This window comes from Taurulus bubalis (genome assembly GCF_910589615.1).
Source record: "Taurulus bubalis genome assembly, chromosome: 21".
In the NCBI taxonomy this organism is placed as follows: domain Eukaryota; kingdom Metazoa; phylum Chordata; class Actinopteri; order Perciformes; family Cottidae; genus Taurulus; species Taurulus bubalis.
The window spans coordinates 6,514,395-6,537,300 of NC_136609.1; the positions used below are offsets into that span (position 1 = coordinate 6,514,395).

General features: G+C 45.5%; 1 protein-coding gene across 1 annotated transcript; it reads left to right on the forward strand.

Annotated features, from left to right (window-relative positions):
* Window positions 1-8,030: 8,030 nt before the first annotated feature.
* dzip1 (DAZ interacting zinc finger protein 1) lies at window positions 8,031-21,115 on the forward strand (the record flags this gene model as incomplete). The annotated part of the gene is made up of 18 exons (XM_079236834.1): window positions 8,031-8,060; window positions 12,682-13,323; window positions 14,632-14,716; window positions 14,858-14,964; window positions 15,054-15,203; window positions 15,294-15,419; window positions 15,504-15,566; window positions 15,874-16,002; window positions 16,440-16,488; window positions 16,581-16,631; window positions 16,775-16,834; window positions 17,382-17,557; window positions 17,676-17,865; window positions 18,029-18,197; window positions 18,660-18,988; window positions 19,610-19,731; window positions 20,393-20,549; window positions 20,871-21,115. 18 exons carry the CDS (start codon window positions 8,031-8,033, stop codon window positions 20,951-20,953), a joined length of 2,718 nt encoding a protein of 905 aa, XP_079092960.1. The 3' UTR covers window positions 20,954-21,115.
* Between the last annotated feature and the right edge of the window lie 1,791 nt (window positions 21,116-22,906).

Genomic DNA, 22,906 nt, shown 5'->3' on the forward strand with positions numbered 1-22,906 from the left:
AAATAATAACAAGACATTAAAGGCAAGAAAACCCTCGCCCAGAAAATATCTTTTAATTAACATTTTTCATTCTTGAGAAAACATTTCAAACACATTTCTCATACTGAGGGATATATAATGTTCAACGTGAAGCGCTAAATTGAAAGTGTGATTATTGATGTGTGTGAACTTGAGTTTTGATCAAGGCAAAGAAAATATCTATACGGAGTATTTGACAGTCGCCGAGGCTTTCTTCATTTTTTATCTCCCAGCCTTTGTTAACGTGTTCAGTACCTCTCCAGCGACTCGCAGATCCACCAAAGCAGTCATGTAATACTGGATCAAATAGTTTAATTAGGTCAATGTGTTCTGAAGATGTCTGTGAATGGTGTTTTTCTCTTTGAACTTAATTGTGTCAAAAGACTTTTTCATCTTTTAAAAGCCCAATATGTGACTGCAGAATGACGCCTTCTTCTGAAATTCACAACCTGGATTTTCACATCCTCACCGTGAGAAAGGCATGAGCACATGCATCCCTTTTTGCTGTTAAAGTCAAACGTATTCATTTAAAGTACTTTCAGGAACGTTTAACTGTAAAACCGTCTCAATTTAATACTAATGCCTCTATACGAGTGGTATTTTTAAAGGATTTTTTAATGGATGCTCATTTTAAATACGTACCCCCATTTGAGAACCACTGCTCTATACCATCAGCAGGAAGAGGCTCTTTCTATAGAGTTAGCACCCGGTTCCCCAGAAACTGGCTTCACTGACCTGCAATTGGCGCTCTGATAAACTGCGACAAACAAAGTACTTTTATACAGATACACACTGCTTAAGTGGGAAATTACCCAAATACCATCATTATGCACAAAAAAAGCTGTAAAAGTCATCAGATTGTTCATTGAGGACACGGTTTCAACTTGAGTTTATTATTGTAGAAGGCGCCTGAATTTGACCAAGACATTACACAATGATACACTTCTTCACTTTGTTTCCATGAGTTTTATGAGCAGGGCAATACCACTCATGTCCCTTAAATATGAAGCTAGAGCTAGCAGCCCATTGCCGTAGCTTAGCATACATACTTGAAGTAACTGAAACGTTAACTAGCTAGTTCTGAAAAAATGTAATTCCCAAAAAAGTCCACCCAAAAAAAAAAAAAATATATATATATATATATATATATGTATATATATATATATATACATATATATATATATATATATATATATACATATATATATATATATATATATATGTATATATATATATACACTAATTGCAACAATCATGAAGTACAGAAGTGTTTCTCACATTTTGGATGAATCTAAAATATGTTACTTTAAGACAAAATGTCCTTTAGATTTCTACCTTTTGAACTTGAATGTCTTGACCTCTGTTGTGGGCTGACCCTAAGATGAAAAACCTGTAGCAACAATTGCCATACCATTATTTCATTGTGGTGGATGAACTTTTCCTTCAACAGGTAAGATATGAATCATTATTTGTATTGCAATGAAACATGAAAGTGCCGGCATGCAGGCATTGTCCCGTCAGTGTTGTGGTTCAGTCCCACCACGGCACTGGATGGTCCCATGCAGCTGCTGTGTGTCTGTGCAGGTTAACCCGTCTGGGCCACGTGCCCGGTAACTCTAGCAGTCACCATTTCTTCTGCAGTTTACAGAAAAGATGCTAGAATGACTCCGACCACGCTGGAAACCGGCCCCGCCCCCTCTGCCCCTAGCTACCTGCAGCTGGGGGCCTCTCATGTTGCTAGAGGTGAAATAATGAACGTCTGGCTCAAATCTGCCTCAGGGTCATGATTAAATTCATGTCACAACATTTGCAGGTACTCAAGACTTTAGCAAGTCGGGAATAACAGAATAACTAAATAAAGATTTCGCACTCTTTGGGTGTGAATTGAAATAAGTCATTATCTGCAGAAAACACCTTCCCCGTAGGCGGCGAGGGGAGGCTTCAAAGGAATTTTTTTATTTTTTTGCAATCCAAAAATTTTTCAGAGAAAGGGGGAGAAGCGTGCAGGGTGGGTTAAGGCAAGCTGCTTATGGCTGCACGAGACAACCAAACATCAAAGCTAAGTATTCAAGGGGGGCCCTCGCATGGCGAGAAACTGTACAAATGAATTATTCCTCCTCGAGTAAACACGCATAGGGTGCAGCACGTGGCAGAGTGAGGAAGGAGGCTCCATAAAGTATGGCAAGAGCAATAAGAGACCAGTGTTTCAGAGATGAGAAGGCGGCGTCACCGCGGATCAAACGGAACCCGGAGCCACGGAAGACAAGTTCACGCCGGCGGGAAGCAGGTCGCCCCATTCGGGAAACAAATAGGTCGGGTGTCCTCGTGATGAATGGCCAACCTCGTTCTCCTAACCCTCCCGCTCCTCGTCGCTCTGCGAGCGCTCAGTCGGACCTCGCCTCCACGGCATTTTGGTGCCCGAGTACAAATGCCCTCGGAGGCCGAGCCAAGGGAGATACATTTGCAAGATGGATGGGTGGTGCACAAATGAATTGCAAAACATCCAGGCGCTCTTTCGCATGGATTTGTTCGATAAAGCATGTCTTTTTTTTATATATATATATATATATATATATATAGTGTCTCTGAAGCCAAATCTCTGCGCCCAGTGGCAGGTTTTTGCCCGTAACTGAGCACATTTCACGCAGAAATGATGACTGATTAGTTCAGCGTCCGTACCAGAAGAATGACCTTTCTTTGGAGCAGTTTAATATTCATGCTGCCTTGTTGTGCAGGTCCCCTCAGGATACATCCACATAAATAGGAGACATTCAGTCTGGTATTTATGGCGAGGAGATTTTGGACGTGATTCAGGGGACATGAGAGTCTTTAAAAATGGCTGTGATCCGCGGCTAAGATGTGTGTTGCGACCATCTGGTTAAGGATTCAGAATCCCAGAAAGCTCGCGGCGCCCACTCACAAAGCCGCCCGGTCCCCGTCCTGTGGCCGACTGCTTAAAATGCGCCGTGCATTTGTGGATTTCTCCTCAGGATAACAGCAGCCCTAATGTACGATCTAAGAAGATTGTCCCGTAAGCCTCAAAAGAACACGTCTGATGGAAAAGAGGAGAAATTTCAGACGCAGCTTAACGTGAGCCCAGAGGTCGGGTTATTCTGTTTTCTCTGTGGCCAAAGCTCTCTGGCAGAGCACCCCTCCTGGCATTTAAAACACATGTCTGCGATAATATCATTGGTCCCTCCGGAGAGAATCTCTGAGCATCTCTAAATGTCACGTTAAGTGCTTCTCTTGTCCCACACTGATACAAAAACCGAGGGTGCTCCTGGAATACAAAGAAGGCCCACGGTGGACGGCTGCCATCGCTCGGAGAGAGAGACAGTTATCTAACTGTCAAAAGTAACATTTAGCCTCTGATAGGGCCCCACGAACAGGGCGGCCCCAACTACCCATTCACAAAGTCATCTCTGCTTGGACGGTATTAACATTATAGTCTCACATTAAAATACTGGCCTGTAACATAATAAATATAATCAGATCCTTCAGGTGAGTACTCCGGAGAGCAGCGGCGTAGAGATTCTTTTCAGATGTTAATGTCACAACAAGGTGCTATTTTAGCTGCGTGGAGCGGCGACTGTTAAGTGTGAAACAGAAGTTGCTCTTTGTTGCTTTCCTGTTCATAACAGCTTCCACATTGTCTTTTTCTTAATCATCATTCACTTTGAACACAGGATGGGAAAGGTTACCTAGAAATTTAGCATTTTAAACAAATGTCGATTTTAACACAGAGCTTCTTTAGATTTTTAGTCACAAATCTCCCTATTTTATTTCTTGCCTTGAGTTGTACCACCTTCTCATCGTACGCTGAAGATATAGCCAGCAGGTTAGCTTAGCTGACATTAAAGACAGGCGGCAGGCGGCAACCTCTAGTTCTGCTGAGTGAAGTTTCTTAAAACATGCATTCTATCTACTGACCAGCAGGGGGTGACTCCTCTGGTTGTATAGAAGTCTATGAGAAAAAGACTCTCCTTCTCTCTTGATTTATTCCCTCAGTAAACGTTGTAAACATGAGTTTATGTCTCAATCTCTAGTTTCAAGTCTTCTTCAATATGGCATTGATAATATAAATCCTTATATTCTGCTGTTATTCTCCATTACTCTTCATGTCTATTAAAGTTGAGGTTAGCAAGGTCAGTATAACACAGCTATGCAGCTGGAGGTGGTTGTGTCTATGAAATGTCCAGTTCTCAAGGGAAGTTAGTCACACGCCTGCGCACTTCAACACTCACACCTGTTTATCAGTATGTTGACATTAGAGAAGCAGACTGGTCATTGCACGTTCCAGCCTTGTGAGAAAAGATGAGGACATGATTCTCCTCCTCTTAGACAAGTTAGAGCCAATAGAAATGTTAGATGTTCATGACGGAAAACCGTGTATTAAAGAGCCGAACTTCCGGCTATTCGGGATGTTTTTGACGGTCAACCTGCGTGTTGACTGGACGACTCCCTGCTATCAAGATTGCAGCGTTTGTTACTTCACTTGTGATCAAGGAAAATAAATTCAGAGATTGAGATAAGTTGTTTGACTAAGTTCTTCCGGAGGCTACACCAGGCATCCAATAATTATTACACACTAACAGCATAATGTTCATTTAGTAGATGATGGTCCATTTAGAGTCAAACAGACCAGAAAGCAGGTGATGCTTTAGGGCGGGGCAACTGTGATTGACAGGTGGCTGCCCTACCTATACAGCGTCACTACGTCACTGCATGTTCCAATTATACGTATCACCTCTCGTCTTAATGTGTGACTTTTTTTCTATTTTAGGCGACACTGCGAAAGAATGGAATCTCACCACAGTCCAAAGTGTTCAAAATGACAAACCTGAACCATCGGATGCATAGAGGACATGAGCAGGGCTTTTGGTGCTCGTTTGAAGTAAAGTCTGAGTTAAGTTTTCTACCCATGAGCACATTCATCATCACACCCTCCACATATTCGATCTCCATTACCTGTGTTTCCTCCAAAGGCTGCTGCTGCTGCTGATGATGATTTGCCCTTTAGAGCCTCGGTAGCTCAGTGGGAGGACAAGAAGAAATCCAGCGCGAGCCTCGTCATTTGTCCGCTATATATAATTCTTTGGCGCCGGTACCTCTTCTGACCCGAGCAACATTCACCGGGTGACAATGAAAGGAAGCGGTGGGATGCTTCTCTCTTTCTCCCCTCCCCATCGCGGCGCTCTTTCATCTCTCCTTCCCACAAGGCTGATTCACCACTCCTGACCCCTGCGTCGGCCTCGTTGTAAATAGACTACAAAGTGTCTGAGATGAAAACCGGTGGGCAGTCGTGGGCTGGATGGCCGCCCCGGCTTCAAGGCGGTCTGGCCGCGGCGAAGCCTGGCGCCGGTCGCGTAAAGCGGGAGCCATGCACCCACATCTGCAGGAGTTAACAAACCCAAGCCGTGGAAGATTAAAAAATGCCTTTTAGAGTGAAATACAAATCACATATTTATTTCCTTTAGCCTTTTTGATATGAATACGCGAATGAATTGTGAAATAGATTTTCTATACCACGTTAAAAACATCCCCAACAACGTCACCTCATTGGTTTGTGGACTGCAGTTTTGAAGCCTTGAGTTTGTCGATTTCGCCGTCGCCATCTTGGATTTCTTGGCCAACAATGAAAGGAAGTTACCATATTTGGAATGCGGAGGAAGGAATCTGTCAATCACAGAAGCCCCGCCCTAAAGCATCACCTGCTTTATGGTCTGTTTGACTCTAAATGACCGTAATTTACTAAATGACCATCATGCTGTATTGAAGAAGACTTGAAACTAGAGATTGAGACATAAACTCATGTTTACAATGTTTACTGAGGGAATAAATCAAGAGAGAAGTAGAGTCATTTTCTCATAGACTTCTATACAACCAGAGGAGTCGCCCCCTGCTGGTCAGTAGATAGAATGCAGGTTATACAAAAAAAGAAATATAAAAATATATATGAACAATAGAGTATAAGCTCATCCCCCTGCATTAATATACTTATAAAGAGCTCGCCAGAGCGGAGTGGGCCCTCGTGCACGAAGTTGGAAGCTATGAACATATGAAGGCATTTTATATCTTTCACAGATTTCCCCCTTCGGATCATGAAACCACTATTGAGAAAGTTTCCGTCTCTACATCTCCTTCAACTCTTTTCAAAGAACAAAGTTACTATCTTTTAATGCACCTCTCTATTTTTTTCATGCGCAAACATGCACACAAGACAGGAAGAAGAAGAACAAAGCAGCTGTATCAAAAGGTTTATTTTCACCTTTTGATCATCAGAATATTCTCCAGATGCTGAGCAGGAGCGCATGCGCTGGAAGACTGTACCCGCGGTGTTTCGGTATGCGGGGTGTCCTTCCTGCAGGGTGACGAGGAGAGCCTCCCGCATGAATAAAGATGTTTCGGAGTCCTCTCCCCGCTCTGCACGCATCGTGCCGTGTCGCAGTGGCCATTATTTATAGTCGCGCCGAGGCCCAGAGTGGCGAGAGCCGCGCGGGGTCTCCTGGGGGCCCGCTGCTCCTATGGAGGAGATATACCGCCCCAGGACCCCGCGCAGGAAATGAACTCATAAATCAAGCAGTAAATTGAGTGTAGGGCCGTGCTTACTCATCTCAAGAGGTCTGCTCCTCTTCCTCCACACAGCTACACTGCTACTTTTTCTTTTTCTGTTGTTTTTTTTGCCACATGACTAATGCAGCGCAGCAACTTTTTGCACGTGCGTGTGTGTGTGTGTGTGTGTGTGTTGAGCATATTCCTTATATGAGTAGCAAAGCCGTGTGTGTGTGTGTGTGTGTGTGTGTGTGTGTGTGTGTGTGTGTGTGTGTGTGTGTGTGTGTTGAGCATATTCCTTATATGAGTAGCAAAGCCGTGTGTGTGTGTGTGTGTGTGTGTGTGTGTGTGTGTGTGTTGAGCATATTCCTTATATGAGTAGCAAAGCCGTGTGTGTGTGTGTGTGTGTGTGTGTGTGTGTGTGTGTGTGTGTGTGTGTGTGTGTGTGTGTGTGTTGAGCATATTCCTTATATGAGTAGCAAAGCCGTGTGTGTGTGTGTGTGTGTGTGTGTGTGTGTGTGTGTGTGTGTGTGTGTGTGTGTGTGTGTGTTGAGCATATTCCTTATATGAGTAGCAAAGCCATGTTGAGTGGCCTGTGCAGTGATGTCACGTGGGACTGGCTGTGCTGTTGTGCGCATGCGCAGAATAAACGGTCAGTGTGAGTTCCCAGACCAAAGAGACGATGGTAGTCTGTCCTTTTTCTCCCGTGAATGCTAGCTACTAGGAGCTACTAGCTAACCACTTGGTGACTGTAATAACGGAGGTTATGGGCCCAGTCAATCAGGCCAAAGGTGGTTCAGACTTTTATTCGACTTTTATTCGACTTTTATTCGACTTTTATTCGACGGTGATGAGAAAAATTACGAGCTCTGGGAAACGAGGTTTCTCACACACATGGAGTTACGTCGCCTCAGAGAAATTATCTCGGAAGTCCCGGAGATAGCAGAGGATGACGAGGAAGAGAACGGTGAGGGATATGCAGAACTAGTGCAATGTCTAGACAACAAGAGCTTGTCATTGGTAATGAGGGACGCAAACCGTGACGGAAGAAAAGCAATGAATATTCTTCGCGAGCACTATGCGGGAAAGGACAAACCCCGCATTGTGAGTTTGGATTGTGAACTTTCCTCGCGCCATAAGGCGAACAATGAAGCGGTCACAGACTATATTATTCGAGCAGAGAATATATTCACGTCATTGAGAAGAGCAGAGGAGCATATTAGTGATGGGCTTCAGATGGCTAAAGTAGTAAAAGGACTACCTGATTCATACAAGCCATTCATCGTGTACATCACTCAGACAAGTGATACTGTAACGTTCGGCGAGTTTAAAACAAAACTGCAAAGTTACGAGAGTACTGAAAAATATGGGAAAAGTGACGTGAATGTCGAAGAGGGAAAAAAATGGACATGGCTGATAGCGTAGTGTAGCTGTGCTACACGTGCGGTAAAAAGGGACACATGGCCAGGGCATGTCCTGACGGTTACCAGGTGAGAAGAGAGGAACGAAAATGGGACACACCACAGCGAGGAAGGGGACGCAGACGAGGACAAGGCCGTGACCATGTGAAAAAAGCCAAAGTCTACTTGCTGGACAGCGAGGGACGACGGGTGAAAACGAGGCTCAAGCAAGCACTCTACATCGCATCGTTTTCACAAAACCTCTTTTCAGTCAAAGCAGCGACAGCCAATGGAGCTGAGGTCCGCTTCAAGGACGGTAATGACTGGCTGGTCCACAAGGATGGTACCATGTTCAAAATGGACATGTATGGTAGGCTGTATTACCTTAGCACTGTAGAGGATGAACATGTTGATGAAGTGTATGGTTGTCATGACATTCAAACGTGGCATAGGATACTTGGTCATTGTAATTTTGATGATGTTGCAAAATTAGAAAAGGTGGTTGAAGGGATGTCTATAAAAGGGAAGTCAATGACAAGTCAAGGACAAGTCCAACCAAAACTGAAATATGCACACAGGCAAGTTTACACAAAGTAGAAACACACAGGCAACAGAAACAGACAAGCTAACACCGTATTAGAACTAGTACACACAGACCTGTGCGGTCCGATAGAACCAGCAGATAAAGATGGATACAGATATGCAATAGCATTTACTGATGATTACAGTGGGATGATTTTTCCATACTTTATTAAATCAAAGAGTGACACGACAAAAGCTACTGAAAAATTCATAGCAGATGTAGCTCCATATGGAAAGATAAAGTGCATAAGGCAGTGGTTCTTAACCTTATTGGAGGTACTGAACCCTGCAAGCTTCATCAGTGCATTCACCGAACCCTTCGTAATTGGAAAAATAAAATATGATTTCTTCAAAACATAGGTATATATTTTGTTAGTGCACAAAATGAACCATGCATCAGTTGCACACAAAATCACTGTGTTCAAAGAACAAAATCAACAAAATATGAATTTCACACAAAAACATAACTCAATGAGTATTTACTGCAAATCAATGTGACGAAAAGAAGAAAAATTGTGTGTTGCGGCCCAACATTGCTAGTGTGAACCGGGCTATACTGTGTGTGTCTTGACCCCTGCCGAACCCCTGAGAGTGACTCACCGAACCAATGGGGTTCGATCGAACCCAGGTTAAGAACCACTGGGATAAGGTCTGATAACGGGCACAGAGTTTACCGGGCAGGAGTTCCAGTCTTTACTTAGGAGTAACTTGATAAGGCATGAGAAGAGTGCACCCTACTCACCTCATCAGAATGGAACTGCCGAAAGAGGTTGGAGAACCTTATTCGAGATGTCTCGATGCATACTATTGGAGAGTAACCTCCCAAAGCAATTATGGACATATGCTGTACAGACAGCAGCTCAAATCCGCAACAGGTGCTACAGTAAACGGCTAGAGCAGACACCTTACCATGTTTTCACAGGAGAAACACCTAACCTATCTAGCATGAAGATATTTGGCTCTGAATGCTACGTATATCAGCAGGATAAGAAAAAGCTGGATTCTAGATGCAAAAAGGGGATCCTTGTAGGCTATGACAAATATAGTCCAGCATATAAACGTGTATTATCCCGAGACAGGAAAAGTCCTCAAACATAGGCTGGTGAAATTCCTCACCAAAGGTAGCGCAGATAGCCAGACTCAGACAGATTGTGACATGGGGGAAGATATTGAGAAAAGAGATACACCACCGAAGATAGTCACACAGGGTCAGGGACAGCCTAAGGAGAGTGAAGAGTCAAATGTTGAGGAGAATGCTGAGGCAGGTCCGACCCAGACAGATAGTACTCAGAGAGAAGAGGGAGAAAAGAGATACCCTATGATACAGAGGAAGGCTCCAGAATACTGTGTGTGTGTATTTTACTCCTGTAGCCCCTTAAGCCCTAACCCTAACCTCTAACCCCTAATCCTAGGTATTGTTTGAGTTGGGTTTAAAGGATGTACATGGGGATTATATATTATAGCCCTGATTTTTATGTTTAATTTGATATCAAACATGTTTTTTTTTATACCATGGGTTTTTTCTTGATTTGTACCTTGTGACCTGATAGGGCCTTTTTGGGTCCCATTTTACTTATTTTCAAATGAGAACTCTCGGCCTTGGAACTTGAATCGAGTGTTCTTGGGGTCCGGGACCCAGAAACGCCCGCACCCTGTCCTACGCCCGTCCTCACCCGGAGGAGAGCCTCCCCTTGCCCGCCTGTCTGGAGGAATTAAAGTCTCTTTATCTGGACTCGACGGAAGCCGTCCAGGGACCGCGGCCCGGGGAACCGACACACCGCGGCGGGAGTCTGATGGAGAGTTCACTTCTTGACAGCTACTCTCTACGCGCAGAGGTTTATTTAGGTTGTTTAGTGCTGAGCCAACGCCTGCATTGTGCTGAATGTGAATCATTCTTTAATGTTATGCGTAGAAGAAAGAAGAAGAAAAAAAAGGGAGACTGATCCCCGGAATACAAGCAGCGTATACGCGCGTGCGTGGATCCACCCCACTGCGCGTTGCTTCCCCATTAAAGCGGGGACTGTGTCGCCTCCTGCAGCTGCTCTCCATCACAGCAGCAGGAGGCAGCGTTCCCCCTGACAGGAGGGTCGCCATCACTCCTCCATGAAGCCACAGCGAGACCAGATCTCTACTGACCCCCACTGGTGAAGTAAGGAACTTGTTCGAGCCACTGCCGCAGGAAGGAGGAGGAAAGAGATGTTGTTATTTTTACTCCACTACATGTATCTTCTCTTTCCATTTAAGGTTTTATTTAAATGAAATAAGCCTTCAACGACCAGTCAAGATGTAGTTTTTTACATAGCTCTGTACAAAAATGTCAACACTTCCTTAATTCATCCTATCAGACGTTTGTGTGAAATTGTCATATTTAGCATCTATGAAATTCTCGATTCGTGGGGGAAATCGTGTTTTTTTGGGAAGTCCCAGTGACCTTTTGACCTTGCAATTCACCTTTGAGTCCTCATTTTGCTGATAATACCGCTGTACTTTTTTTCCTCAGGTGATGTGGTGATTAGTTTAAGGGCTTTACAATCTGTACACATAACATCCCTGTCCTGGGACCTCACATCGGATCAGAGAAACCATAAATCCACATTGTATTCAATAAATACTACAAATGTTTTATTTTATTTTTTATTCAAGATAGAATTCCATTATATAAACATTTATCAAGTCAGAAAATTAAAGGACATGGAACATAATCATAGTCGTAGTCTAATGGGAAATGGAAATGTCAGAAAATGGCTCCATGGCTAAATGTAAAGTTTAAATGTATTTGTTTATATACATGTGTCGCCGAGGGTTATCTTGCGCCCATACTTCACATTATTAAGAAAACAACAACACGATGCTCTAGTTTGCACAAAACGCCAACCAGCTTTATTCTCGTCACACACCTTCCCTAGAACATGTCCTCTCTCCTCTTCTTCCGTTTTTCCCTTCACAATAAAATCACCAGAAACATACATCAGAACACTGCTTCCTAGAGAGCTGTACTCAATATAATAGCTAGCTTACACATGTATTCATTGTACTGTTGTGGGACATTGCACATTTCTGTATGTAAATGTTCCAGATTTCCATCTGCAGTGCCCGGATGTTAAAATTAAACAAACCATGTGGTTGACGTAGTTCATGGTGTACGCTCGTTGTTTTATTTTACGGTCCCGTTATCATCAACGTTTTACTTTGAAGGTAATTACCGGAAGTCAGCATTGGTTTATTGCAGTTGGCTTTGGGACTGTTTTTTTTTTGTTGTTGCAAGCAGGGATTTCGGAATGTGGAGACCAACGGCTACGTCACCCTCAAATCGCCTGGGGTCCCGAAGATAGACAACTTTTCACAATACAACCCCTCCGGTAAGTTATATTAAAGAAGTCCTGCAATACATAACTCAACATGAAATATGATGTATTGTGTTTGATGTATTGTAACGGTAGTTTTAGTTAAAGGTGTTAAAAGTTTTTGCCGTGAACGTTGACTAAAAAAAAAGAAGAAAAAAGAAAAAGGAATGTCCGTTAGCTCGCTGTTTGAACCGCGGAGCCGTTCCGAGCTCGCGCACGCTAGTTTGCTGAATTTTGAGACGTTTTGGTAGGTAAAAGTAGCGTAGAGACCTTTTTTAGGAAGACATATTTGGTGTCGCTCAGACAAGTTCGAGCATGTGTGCCATTGTTTCAGTTGAGGTCAAGAAAGAGGTTAAAAAAAAAAGAAGCCTGCCCCAACATGAACCGTTTGTTTCGGAAACGTGACGCCATAAGAGATTAGCTCTGTTAGCTAGGAAAAAACCTCCTCGTGCTCGTTTGCAGGTAAAGGAGCGTTAGGATGCACTGCGGTCTGTCCCGCAGGAACTAGTCCGCCTCCCGCACACTCGAGGGGTTGAACGTTTGCTGATTTGCAGCCATTGTTGTGACAACATCTCTCACTCACTCACTCTCTCTCTCTCTCTCTCTCTCTCTGTCTCGCTCTCTCTCTCTCTCTCTCCCCCTTAAGGAAAGGACGCTCGTCTCTGTCTCCATGGTAACGCCTCTTCTCCCTCTCCCTGTGACTGTGTAGAGCATATAGGGCATGTGCTACAGTTTGTAATGCATCTATTTTTTACATGAGCATTTAAAACCTCTCTTTGTTCCAGCCATTTCACGAAGGGGCATACTACCCGTTCACTGGTGACGCCCAGGGGACCCACTCGTCGGCGGGGATCCCAACCCTCCTGAATTCCCCGCTCAGCCAGCGGGGAATGACTCCGCTGGTGAGCGACATGACTCCGTCCAGCGGCGCCGCCTTCCTCCCGTTCCACTTCCGCCCGCGCCGGGAGAGCGTGGACTGGCGGCGAATCAATGCCGTGGACATCGACCTGGTGGCGAGCCAGCTGGACCTGGACGTCCTGCAGGAGCACATCAACGGCGTGACCTTTTGCAGCCTGGACGGCGAGCGGTGCCAGCGGTGCCAGAGCCCCGTGGACCCGACTCTCATCAAGCTCCTGAAGCTGGCTCAGCTCACGGTGGAGTGGCTCCTGCACTGCCAGGAGTCCCTCACCCACAGCCTGCGTGCGTTGGAGGAGCGGCTGACGGCCGCCGGCAGGGAGCACGAGCAGCTACTCGCCAAGCAGAAGGAGCAGGAGGAGCGGGTGGAGGCCGCCGGCAGGGAGCACGAGCAGCTGCTCACCCAGCAGAAGGACAAGGTGAAGATGATGACTGCCGAGCTCAAGCAGAGGAAGAAAATCATCTCCACCCAGCAGTTAATGCTCGTTCCACAAATCGTCAGTGGCCAGAAGGTACCGCTGACATGCTAAACGTTCACTCTGGGGGGGTGGGGGGGGATCAGTCACCATTTGCATTTCACAAATGTTTAGCAAGCAGACGTCCAGCTCCATCGCCCCCACCCGCTTCCCTCCTCCTCCTCCCACGCTGTCATTGTTCCCAAGGTCTATTCACCACTCCGGCTTTGTGCTTTTCCTGGAGGGGTTAAAAAAAGAAGATATTATTGGTTCTGAAAAGGTTGTTTGTTGTGGTTGTGCTGTAAAAGCTGCCATGGCCGCCTTGTTGTGGTGTGGTTATAATGAGCTTTGTCTACAGGCTGGAAGAATAGGATGGAGAGCCGCAGAACAGATGGTGTCATTTGGTGGCAATTAGTTTTTTTCTTTTAATCCACTTACAAAAGCGTGACAAGAGCGGTAATCAAGACAACCGACTGACTCCCACCTCCCCCACCCTCTCTCTCACACACACACACACACACACACACACACACACATCCTTGAAGGTGTTTGTGTCCACGAGACGCTGTTTGGTCCATCTGTCGGATCCATTTGTTGGTAAATGTTATTGGGTGAGGTGGCGTCGTTATTTATAGCACGAATCAACACAAAAAAACTCCCTCTGCTCTCCAGGTGTACGGCTGCCGGTGACCCAGCCGAGCGGTCGCCACGGCAACAGACCTAGTGTGTCTTGACAGCATGTGGTTGCTAGGTGTGCGCTAGCAGCTCAGCTAACAGAGGTGGCTCAATAATTGATAGAGAGGCGACGCATTTGTGTCCTTTGAGGACCTTTGACGTTTGCTGCTTGACGTCGGTGCACATGTACCGAAATCTCACACACACACACAAAAACACACACACACACACGGCGTGGGGGCTAATTTCATTCCACTATTGGCTTCCATATGGTGTGACAAGATATCAGTAGCAGCAGCAGCAGGTTGAATGAAGTCACAGGCGCAGTGAGCTGCAGAGTTCAATGTAGTGTGTGTGTGTGTGTGTGTGTGTGTGTGTGTGTGTGTGTGTGTGTGTGTCACAGGCTGCATCTATTCTAGTTCAGTGTTAGTGAGCTGGGTTGTGCCGACGCCTGCCACAAGGAGCGAATCAGCGTCACTCGCTCTATCCGTCAGTGAGGAAACGCATGCCTGAAGTCTGTGTGTGTGTGTGTGTGTGTGTTTTCTTCACTAGCAGCGGTTTTTGAGCTCTGGTATGAGTCATCATCCAAATCGGACCAGCATCTCATCTAAACTGTCAATCTCTGTCAAAAAAATGCACATGTTGATGTATTAACACCTGATTTAAAAAAAACATGTTTGTTTCTTTCAGTGTCCACATTGTGATAAATCCTTCCTCAATCCCTCGTTCCTCCAGAGTCACCTGCAGCGCCGTCACCCCGACGAGTATGACATCGGTAGGTGGAGCAGGTTTGCTGATCCGTTTAGAGACTATTTAAGGGATGAGAAGAGGTATTTGCAGGTGAAATATGGAACATTCCCTCCCATTGTATCGTAACATAAACAATTTTTTTTTTCTTCTTTCAACGTCCTAACAGAGTGTACCGATAAGAGATCGCAGATCGAAAGACTCAAATCGGAGATCAGCAGCCTGAAGGAGCAGGTTGTTCAGCAGCAGCTGGACTTGCAAGCCAAAACCACTTGGGTAGGAAAAACCAGACCATCTATTTTAGATTTTGGGGTTAACTGTCAGCCCTTTTGTGGTTTCGTGGTGACTGAGCTCTGTGATTCCAGGAGAAAGAACAGCAGTCCCTGCACCAGAGAGAACTGGACCGCTTCAAGGTCGAGGAGATGGCGCGCATGAACCAGAAGATGGAGGACATCAGGGATGGCATGCGCAGGGAGATGGAGGTTCTTTCCACCCGAAATATTCAGGCTCTTAATGTACGGAAAAGGATACTTGAATGGAATATCCCTTCAGGATATGTTTCATTCATACCGGTTTTATGATCTTACATGTATCCTAATTCATAGGAAGCAAATCAGAATCAGACAGCCAAGCAGGAAAAAACAGCCAGCCCCGTTTCACAGCCAGAGAGAGATCTTGACAACTGCAAAGAGCTGCAGATACAAAAGATGGAACACCAACTGAAAAAACGGGTCTGTGTCGAAGAGAGGAGAGGTATTGTTTTAAACAATCTACAATCGATGAAATGTTTTGAGTGCAAAAATATTCTCTTCTAGGAGAAAAAGTGGGCATCCAGGCTGCAGGAGATGGAGGACCAACGAAAGGCTGAGAAGAACCAGGTACGTTTTATCATCCGTCGTCATCATTATGTCGTCAATCCTGTGAAGCCCGAAACCCGGCGTAGGGATTAAAAAGCATGTTTTCTCTCAACGATCGCCAAAGCCACACCGTTTGAAAACCACATCATTGTTAACGTTTCTTTTTCTCCAATATTGGTAAGATGGCTGTATAGATTCCGTTGTTTTCCAATTTTTGGGGGAAATTAAATTATCAAAGAAATTCAACTTGCTTTTAAAATTGAACAAGCTTCAGTTTGAGATTTTTCCGAAGCTGTAAAAAGGCATCTTGTCCCCCGCCGTTTTCCAGCTGCTGAACGAGGTGAGTCGAATGCAGTCGTCCATGTCCGAGCACCAGGAGAGCAGCCAGCGGCTGCAGCAAGAGACGGACAGGAGGCTGCAGAAGAGGGATCAGACCATCGAGGCTTTGAGGGAGCAGGTTAGCGCAGAGTCGCACTCGCACATTATGTCGGGAAGGAAGCGAGGCTCATTCAGGACATCCTGTATTGAGACATGATGATACTGTATATCTGACAGGAAGCCGGCGCTTTTCCTGGAATCGCGCCACATTTTCCTAAGTGCAGTTTAATACTACAGGTCCCCGAATTCTGGGGGCAGACACTTCTTGAGCCGCTAGCGTCTCTGTTTACATACTCCCGTTGTTTTGATAAAGAAGTCAGACAAATATCGGCCTTTTACCATCACGCATCTGCTTCCATGTTGGATAGTACAAAACTATGGTAGTTTTCCACACATGCAGTGATCGATGAAAGTTGGTTCCATTCCTTCCCGACTTCTTTCAAAATGATTCCTTCACAAAAAGACCAAATATAATAAAAGTATTTTATTTTTTTTTATTTTTTTTTCAACTTCCAGGTGAGGAACATATCCTCTAATCCACCCACAAAAATAGTGGAAGTACCAGGTAAGGATTCTTTTTTCACTTGAAAAGGTTTTTCACTGAAGGAACCGGCATGTACCGTGTTCACCATGTTCTCCGTGTTCTCTGTTTTCCAGTGATGGTCAGTGCGCCCGCTCCGGAGCCGAGACCAAAGAGAGTCGTGCTCGGTAAGTCAGCAGAAACCAGCCGCCATGAGAAAAGTAGGATATAAAAAAAAACTTGCCCCTCCCAGAGCGGCCGAGCATGTGCTTTTTATGCATGACGGATCTCCATGCTTAATGACCTTTGACCTCATGTGCTGTCCTACTAGAGGAGCCAGTCTCTGCTCCTAAGCTGGATCCTATACAGGAGCTGTCAGAAGAGGAGAAAGGTAAAACGGGCAATAAGACCAACAGAGCCGAGTCGACTGCATGCCGTCTGCATGGATGCATCAGTGGGCCGCATTGCCCTTAAAGGGATAGTTTTGATGTTTTGAAGTGGGGTTATGTGAGCTACTTCTTTATCTACTGTAGTAACACACTGACTGCGGAGAAGTAGCTCATACAACCTCACTTCAAATGATCAAACCTCCCCTTCGAGTGTGGACTGCGATGATCTCGGTCCACACTTTTCGAAAAGTAAGCTCAATGTCTGTGCCGTTCGTTGACGCCTGCCGTGTCAGCGTGGCGGATCATTACACCCATCCGTCATCTCGTTGCCTTGTTCGTGGCAAAAAAACTCGTCGACATTCTCCTCTTCTGCCCGCCCCTTCGCAGTCACATCCATCTACCCGACTTTGGCATGGAGCTTGCTGTGAAAGTTGGCAACTGCATGTTTATCTTTGCTTCATTTTTGCCTCTCTGCCTGTAACTGGAAACTGATTTTATTTGAAACACAAAAAAATCCATGGCTATATAAAGTGAGATTTCTTTGTACAGATTCGAGCAGCCTCTCTGGGAGAAGGCCAGCGGAGAGGAGGCCCGAGCCTGCACCAGAGAAGGAACCGAGGGTGACCACCAGCGCTCTGAAAAGGAACCCCAACATCAAGAAGGAGATACGGCGGGCTCTGGAGCAGACCATCGTGGAGAAGCTGGAGAACCTGGGAGTCAAGCCTGTACGTTCACGGCTGAAATAGTATTGCACGGCACGCAACCGAAAATAAAATGCTCTTAAATGTTCTTTTACTCAACCTGTTTTTTTTTTTGTTATTTTTAAATCAACCTTTTTCTCAGGATCAGAGTGGTCTGAAGGACAAAGAGTTACGCTCCATCACGGCCAAGTTGCGGGAGAGCATTGCCAAGGGGCCCGACTACTGGCGCCAACGGGAGGAGATCACCAGCACCATGGAGCAGAAGCTGGACGAGAGAAGAGGCAACCAGCCAGCCCCTGATTCACAGACCAGAGCCAGGCAGTTGGTTCAAGGCGAGTCATCGGAAAGCCTCTTAGAGCATGACATCATCCCCCCTACTTCTTACTCTGCCCCACACACCGATAACAACCACGATCATACCTCTGTGAACTGCAGGGAAAGTCTAGCCAGCTTGTTTCCACCCGTGTGACTATCATATCTTTCGTGTGTGCGCAGTGCTACAGATCCGACCCCGGTCCAGCAGCCTGCCCTCTCGGGCGACCCAGGTGGTGTCCGGCCCTGCTGTCAAGCAGCCCAAGACCCCCCAGCCGGTGCCGAGGGCCAGGACCACCACCCAGCCCAAGACATCTACACCCAAGACCCCTCAGAGGAGCTTCACATCCAAGTAGGGAGAAAAGTATACAGTACGTATACTAAAGATGTGAATGAAACAAAACTACGACAAAACTATTTTGGCAGTGTTGCCACAAAGTAGATAGAGATAAAGAGAAGCAGCTAGTTTACTAGTTAATTGAACATACTGCAGTGCTGCTAACATATAAAATAACAGGCCTCAGTTACAGGACGTGTTGTTGTTAGGCCGACATTTGTATCATGCCATCAGGTCTCGTGCCTCTTCAGGGTCAAAGTAGCTGATAACAAAATAAATAAAACTAACTACCTCCCTAGGCGCTTCTCAGCTAAATTGCTATGGATGGGTTGAATGCAGAGAGCAAATTTCATGAATGTTTGTAATAAAGTTGAAGTATTACGACAGTAGATGGAGTTTATAGAAAAATACAAGCGGTAAAAGGACTGTTGGCGGATTAGTAATACACTGTCTGTGATTCTCAACCCCCCCTTTCAGTTCAGATGAGAAGTCACGGAACGAAGAGGACATGGATGTCGAGAAAGAACGTCGGCACCAAAAACACCAGCGGGCGAAATCGCCACAGCCTAAAGCAAGCAAAGCCAGTCCAGTCCAGTCCAGGCAGGCTCAAGCCCGGCAGTCCTTCGCCTCCAACCCCCAGCAGGCCCGGGGCTCGGCGGGTGGCGCGGCCAGGACGGCATTTGTACAGATGGAGAGCGACGATGACGAGTGGTCGGATGTCAGCGAGCTGCAGGAGATTGACCCGAACCGTCTCCAGAGTTTCAAAGACCAGAACGGCAACGTGGACAAGACTAACTTTGGCAAAGGCAAGTTGTTCAGCATCCGAACCGCCGGCGCAAACCCTATCGTGATAATATATGTGTTTCCATATTGACCAACATGATACACTTTAAGTCTGGCAGTCTTTACCAGAGTCCATGTGTTTATTTTAGTTTAGTTTATCATTTATCGTATGGTTGCTCTGATTCGCCGGGATTCAGGAATTAAACTAAAATGTACCAACGATGCTAAGCTCAGAAGAGGTTTTTTTTTTGTCTACTACCGTGTTTTGCGAGGTCAACTGACGATTATGTTTTTTGTCCATGTTCAGATTTTAATACACGAGGTATAAGATATAAAGGTTTGGAGAGGAATCAGGGGCTCTTTAAGCTTTTGTAATGAAAACCTTATTGGTCTGTTAGGGCAAAGGTACTTGCTAAACTACTACTTAAATTGCCCTCATATCTTTATATCGTTTGTTATTCATATAATGGGATTGGCCAAAAGTTAAATGTAAATTTGTGGCCTTCTTGAAGAATACTTTGTAGTTATTTAGTTTGTACTCCATACTATGTAAACACGGTCTATACAAAATTGAAAATCAAAGAAACAATCAGATATTATAAAAAAAAAGACATATAATGTATTGTTAATTCAAATTCTTTTAGAGAACAAAATCCAGGACCTGACTCGAAAAATTGAGAAGCAGTTCGCAGAGCGAGCGGTAAAGAAACCAGCAGGGGGCGTCAGCGTCCTACCAGAGAGGAAGGACGAGGTCCAGGAGTTCAAGGTGAGATTCACTTCATAGTGTGTGTGTGTGTGTGTGTGTGTGTGTGTGTGTGTGTGTGTGTGTGTGTGTGTGTGTGTGTGTGTGTGTGTGTGTGTGTGTGTGTGTGTGTGTGTGTGTGCGCACACGGTCGCTTTGGCCGCCAATGTTGCTAACTCATTTGATATAGTGTGTGTGTGTGTGTGTGTGTGCACACGGTCGCTTTGGCCTCCAATGTTGCTAACTCGTGTGTGTGTGTGTGTGTGTGTGTGTGTGTGTGTGTGTGTGTGTGTGTGTGTGTGTGTGTGTGTGTGTGTGTGTGTGTGTGCGTGCGCACACGGTCGCTTTGGCCGCCAATGTTGCTAACTCATTTGATATAGTGTGTGTGTGTGTGTGTGTGTGCACACGGTCGCTTTGGCCTCCAATGTTGCTAACTCGTGTGTGTGTGTGTGTGTGTGTGTGTGTGTGTGTGTGTGTGTGTGTGTGTGTGCGCGCGCACACGGTCGCTTTGGCCTCCAATGTTGCTAACTCGTGTGTGTGTGTGTGTGTGTGTGTGTGTGTGTGTGTGTGTGTGTGTGTGTGTGTGTGTGTGTGTGTGTGTGTGTGTGTGCGCGCACACGGTCGCTTTGGCCTCCAATGTTGCTAACTCATTTGATATTGTATGTGTGTGTGTGCGCTGTGACAGTACGAGGACCACGAGGAGAGCAGCGACTGGACAGTGTCCTCAGAGGACAGACGGAAAACGGCTAAACCCGCTCAGGGCCCCGGACCAGCGAGGAAGAGCCTGGACTCGCCCAGCACCAGCGTGTGGGGGACCTCCACGGGAAAAGGGGCCAAATCAGGTCAGTGTCTCTCGCATGAAAATAGATGCTTACATATTCACGCACACTCGGAGGAAGAGCCTCTCTCCTTCACTCAGTCAGGAAGACAAAACAGATAGACAGAAAAAGTATTCCTCCACACTTTTTACAACCATAGTTAAAGTAAAAAAAATCCCAGTTGCATCTCTAAGCCCGGAGCGTTTCCGTTTGGACGTGGATTCCCATGGCGTATTAGGTATGATGATGATGATGATGATGATGATGACGACGATTATGATTGTTTTCGACTCCTCCCGCTTGTGAAGCAGTGCCGTAAACGCTGCCGTCTCTCGCCCCCGACAGGTCTGACCGACGCCGGAACAGGAAGCACCCTGAAGAGCAGCCTGTGCTCCCTCAGCGACATCAGCGACTCCGAGGACATTTAAATAGCAATAAGGAGACGTAGAAGCACAGCCATGAAGACCTCAGTCAGCCATGTGACCTTTTAAGGTTTTTTTTTATTTGGTATATTCATTTGAAATATAAACCACACTCCAAACGAGATGCTTATTTAGTTTGTGTCAAATTTTGTACTCCAAATTTTATATTGCCTGATTTTTGTATAGAAAATATATATACGAGCAATAAAATCTCTATGTGGAATTGAGTGGAAAAAATATTTATTTCTTCAACTAAGCATAAACATATTTGTTTATTATTGAGTTCAATACATGAAATAAAATCTGAAATAAGTATTTCAAGTAAAAATTCTGTACAGAAGTCTCTAAAACCACAAAACAAATCCTGGATAAACGGTGTGCAGATGTCACGGTCATTCAGTCATCGTGCATATTTCCGTGTTTCTGAATAACAATAATTATCAGAGTTACATACAAAACGTGATCAATTCATTAAAGAGGATCTAACTAAAACAGGAAGGAAGTAGTTTAAATTACCTCGACCAACAACAACATAAAAAGTACAGCTTTGCAGATTGATATACCCAAAGTATATGAAAATAATATGCTGACGGGCAATTCTGCATAATGATTAATTTAACTTTTTGATACCTAAAGTACACTCGCTGTTAATGCATTCATTTAAAGTGCTAATCTCGTAGATTTTCATTCAAATGAATGCAGTGCGGTTTGGCTACGTTCACAGCAGACGTACAAGCTTCCAACTTGATTTCAATCAGGCGTGTCCTTGACATTTTAACCCATCCGGAGCGCTTTTTAAGAAGCCAGAGCCGCTCCGATGTCCAGGCTCTATTCTGACTGGCTGACAGCCAGTGGTGTAGTGGTACCCAATACTGACCCACAGACTGGTAAGAGACAACTACATAATTATGCAATTTGAGTGAACTATTTCTTATCCTTACTCCCTCCACACAACATTGGACAACTATTCTCTCGCCTTGCAAGTTGTCCATATAGACCAGTAGTTTCTTTTGTAAACTGTCTCTTGGAACAGCTAATTTACAAAACATAGTGTAGGCCAGAGTGTGGTACTATTATGAAACTAACATTACTTCACCTGGAGCAGATATTACTGGCCCTACACAGGTGGTGTTATGCATGAGTATAACATAGGCAAACACAGTTTTAACATTTATTTAAATAAATGACTTCAAAACTGAATTAGACCATACATCTTGAAAGCACAGCTGACAGATTGATTGGATTGGACACACCTGGCTGGTGAGAGGGTCCGCTGGCAAGTTGCTGCCGCGCCTCCTCCGGTGTTTTCGTCTTTCTTTCTTTTTTAAGTTTCGGATTAATTGATGAGGATTGTCTTGTGTGAATATTTTGACTTTAAATCCGTCTGCTGGATTTGGCTTGGTTCTCTCAGCCAATACCGAAACAGCGGTTGGACAGTTTCTACCTGTCTGATACCTCGCCACTCGTTAGCCAGAAGCTAGCCTCGTCGGTACAGGGTTCACCTGTGTGGGACTCCTGTGGCTCATCTCCGCACTCTGCGGCTGGACAACCTGCTCTGGTCTGCCCCACGAAGCACACCCGTTCGGACTGGTCCGCTGTCGCCCTGCCAGCTCTCCTGGACGTTCACCTGCGCCTGCCGACTGGCTAGCCTGCTGCTAATCTCCGACGCCGTCCAGCTGGTTTCCCCGTCTCCAGCGAAGCTACGGCCGGAGCGCTCCGCTCCTCTGCCCCAGCTGCGCTGGCTCCATGGCTTCACCATTATCACCTGGACCATCTGCCGCTGGATTACGTCGCTCCCGATCTCACATCATGTGGAGCTTTAATCTGCTGCTTTGGATTGCGCTATGTTTGACTCTCATGAGCGCATCTCTGCCGCTCCGTTACTCGGCAACGGAGATGTTACGTCTCCGGACCTTCTCAAGGGACACCCCCCCCCCCCCCCCCCCCCACCTCAGCTTG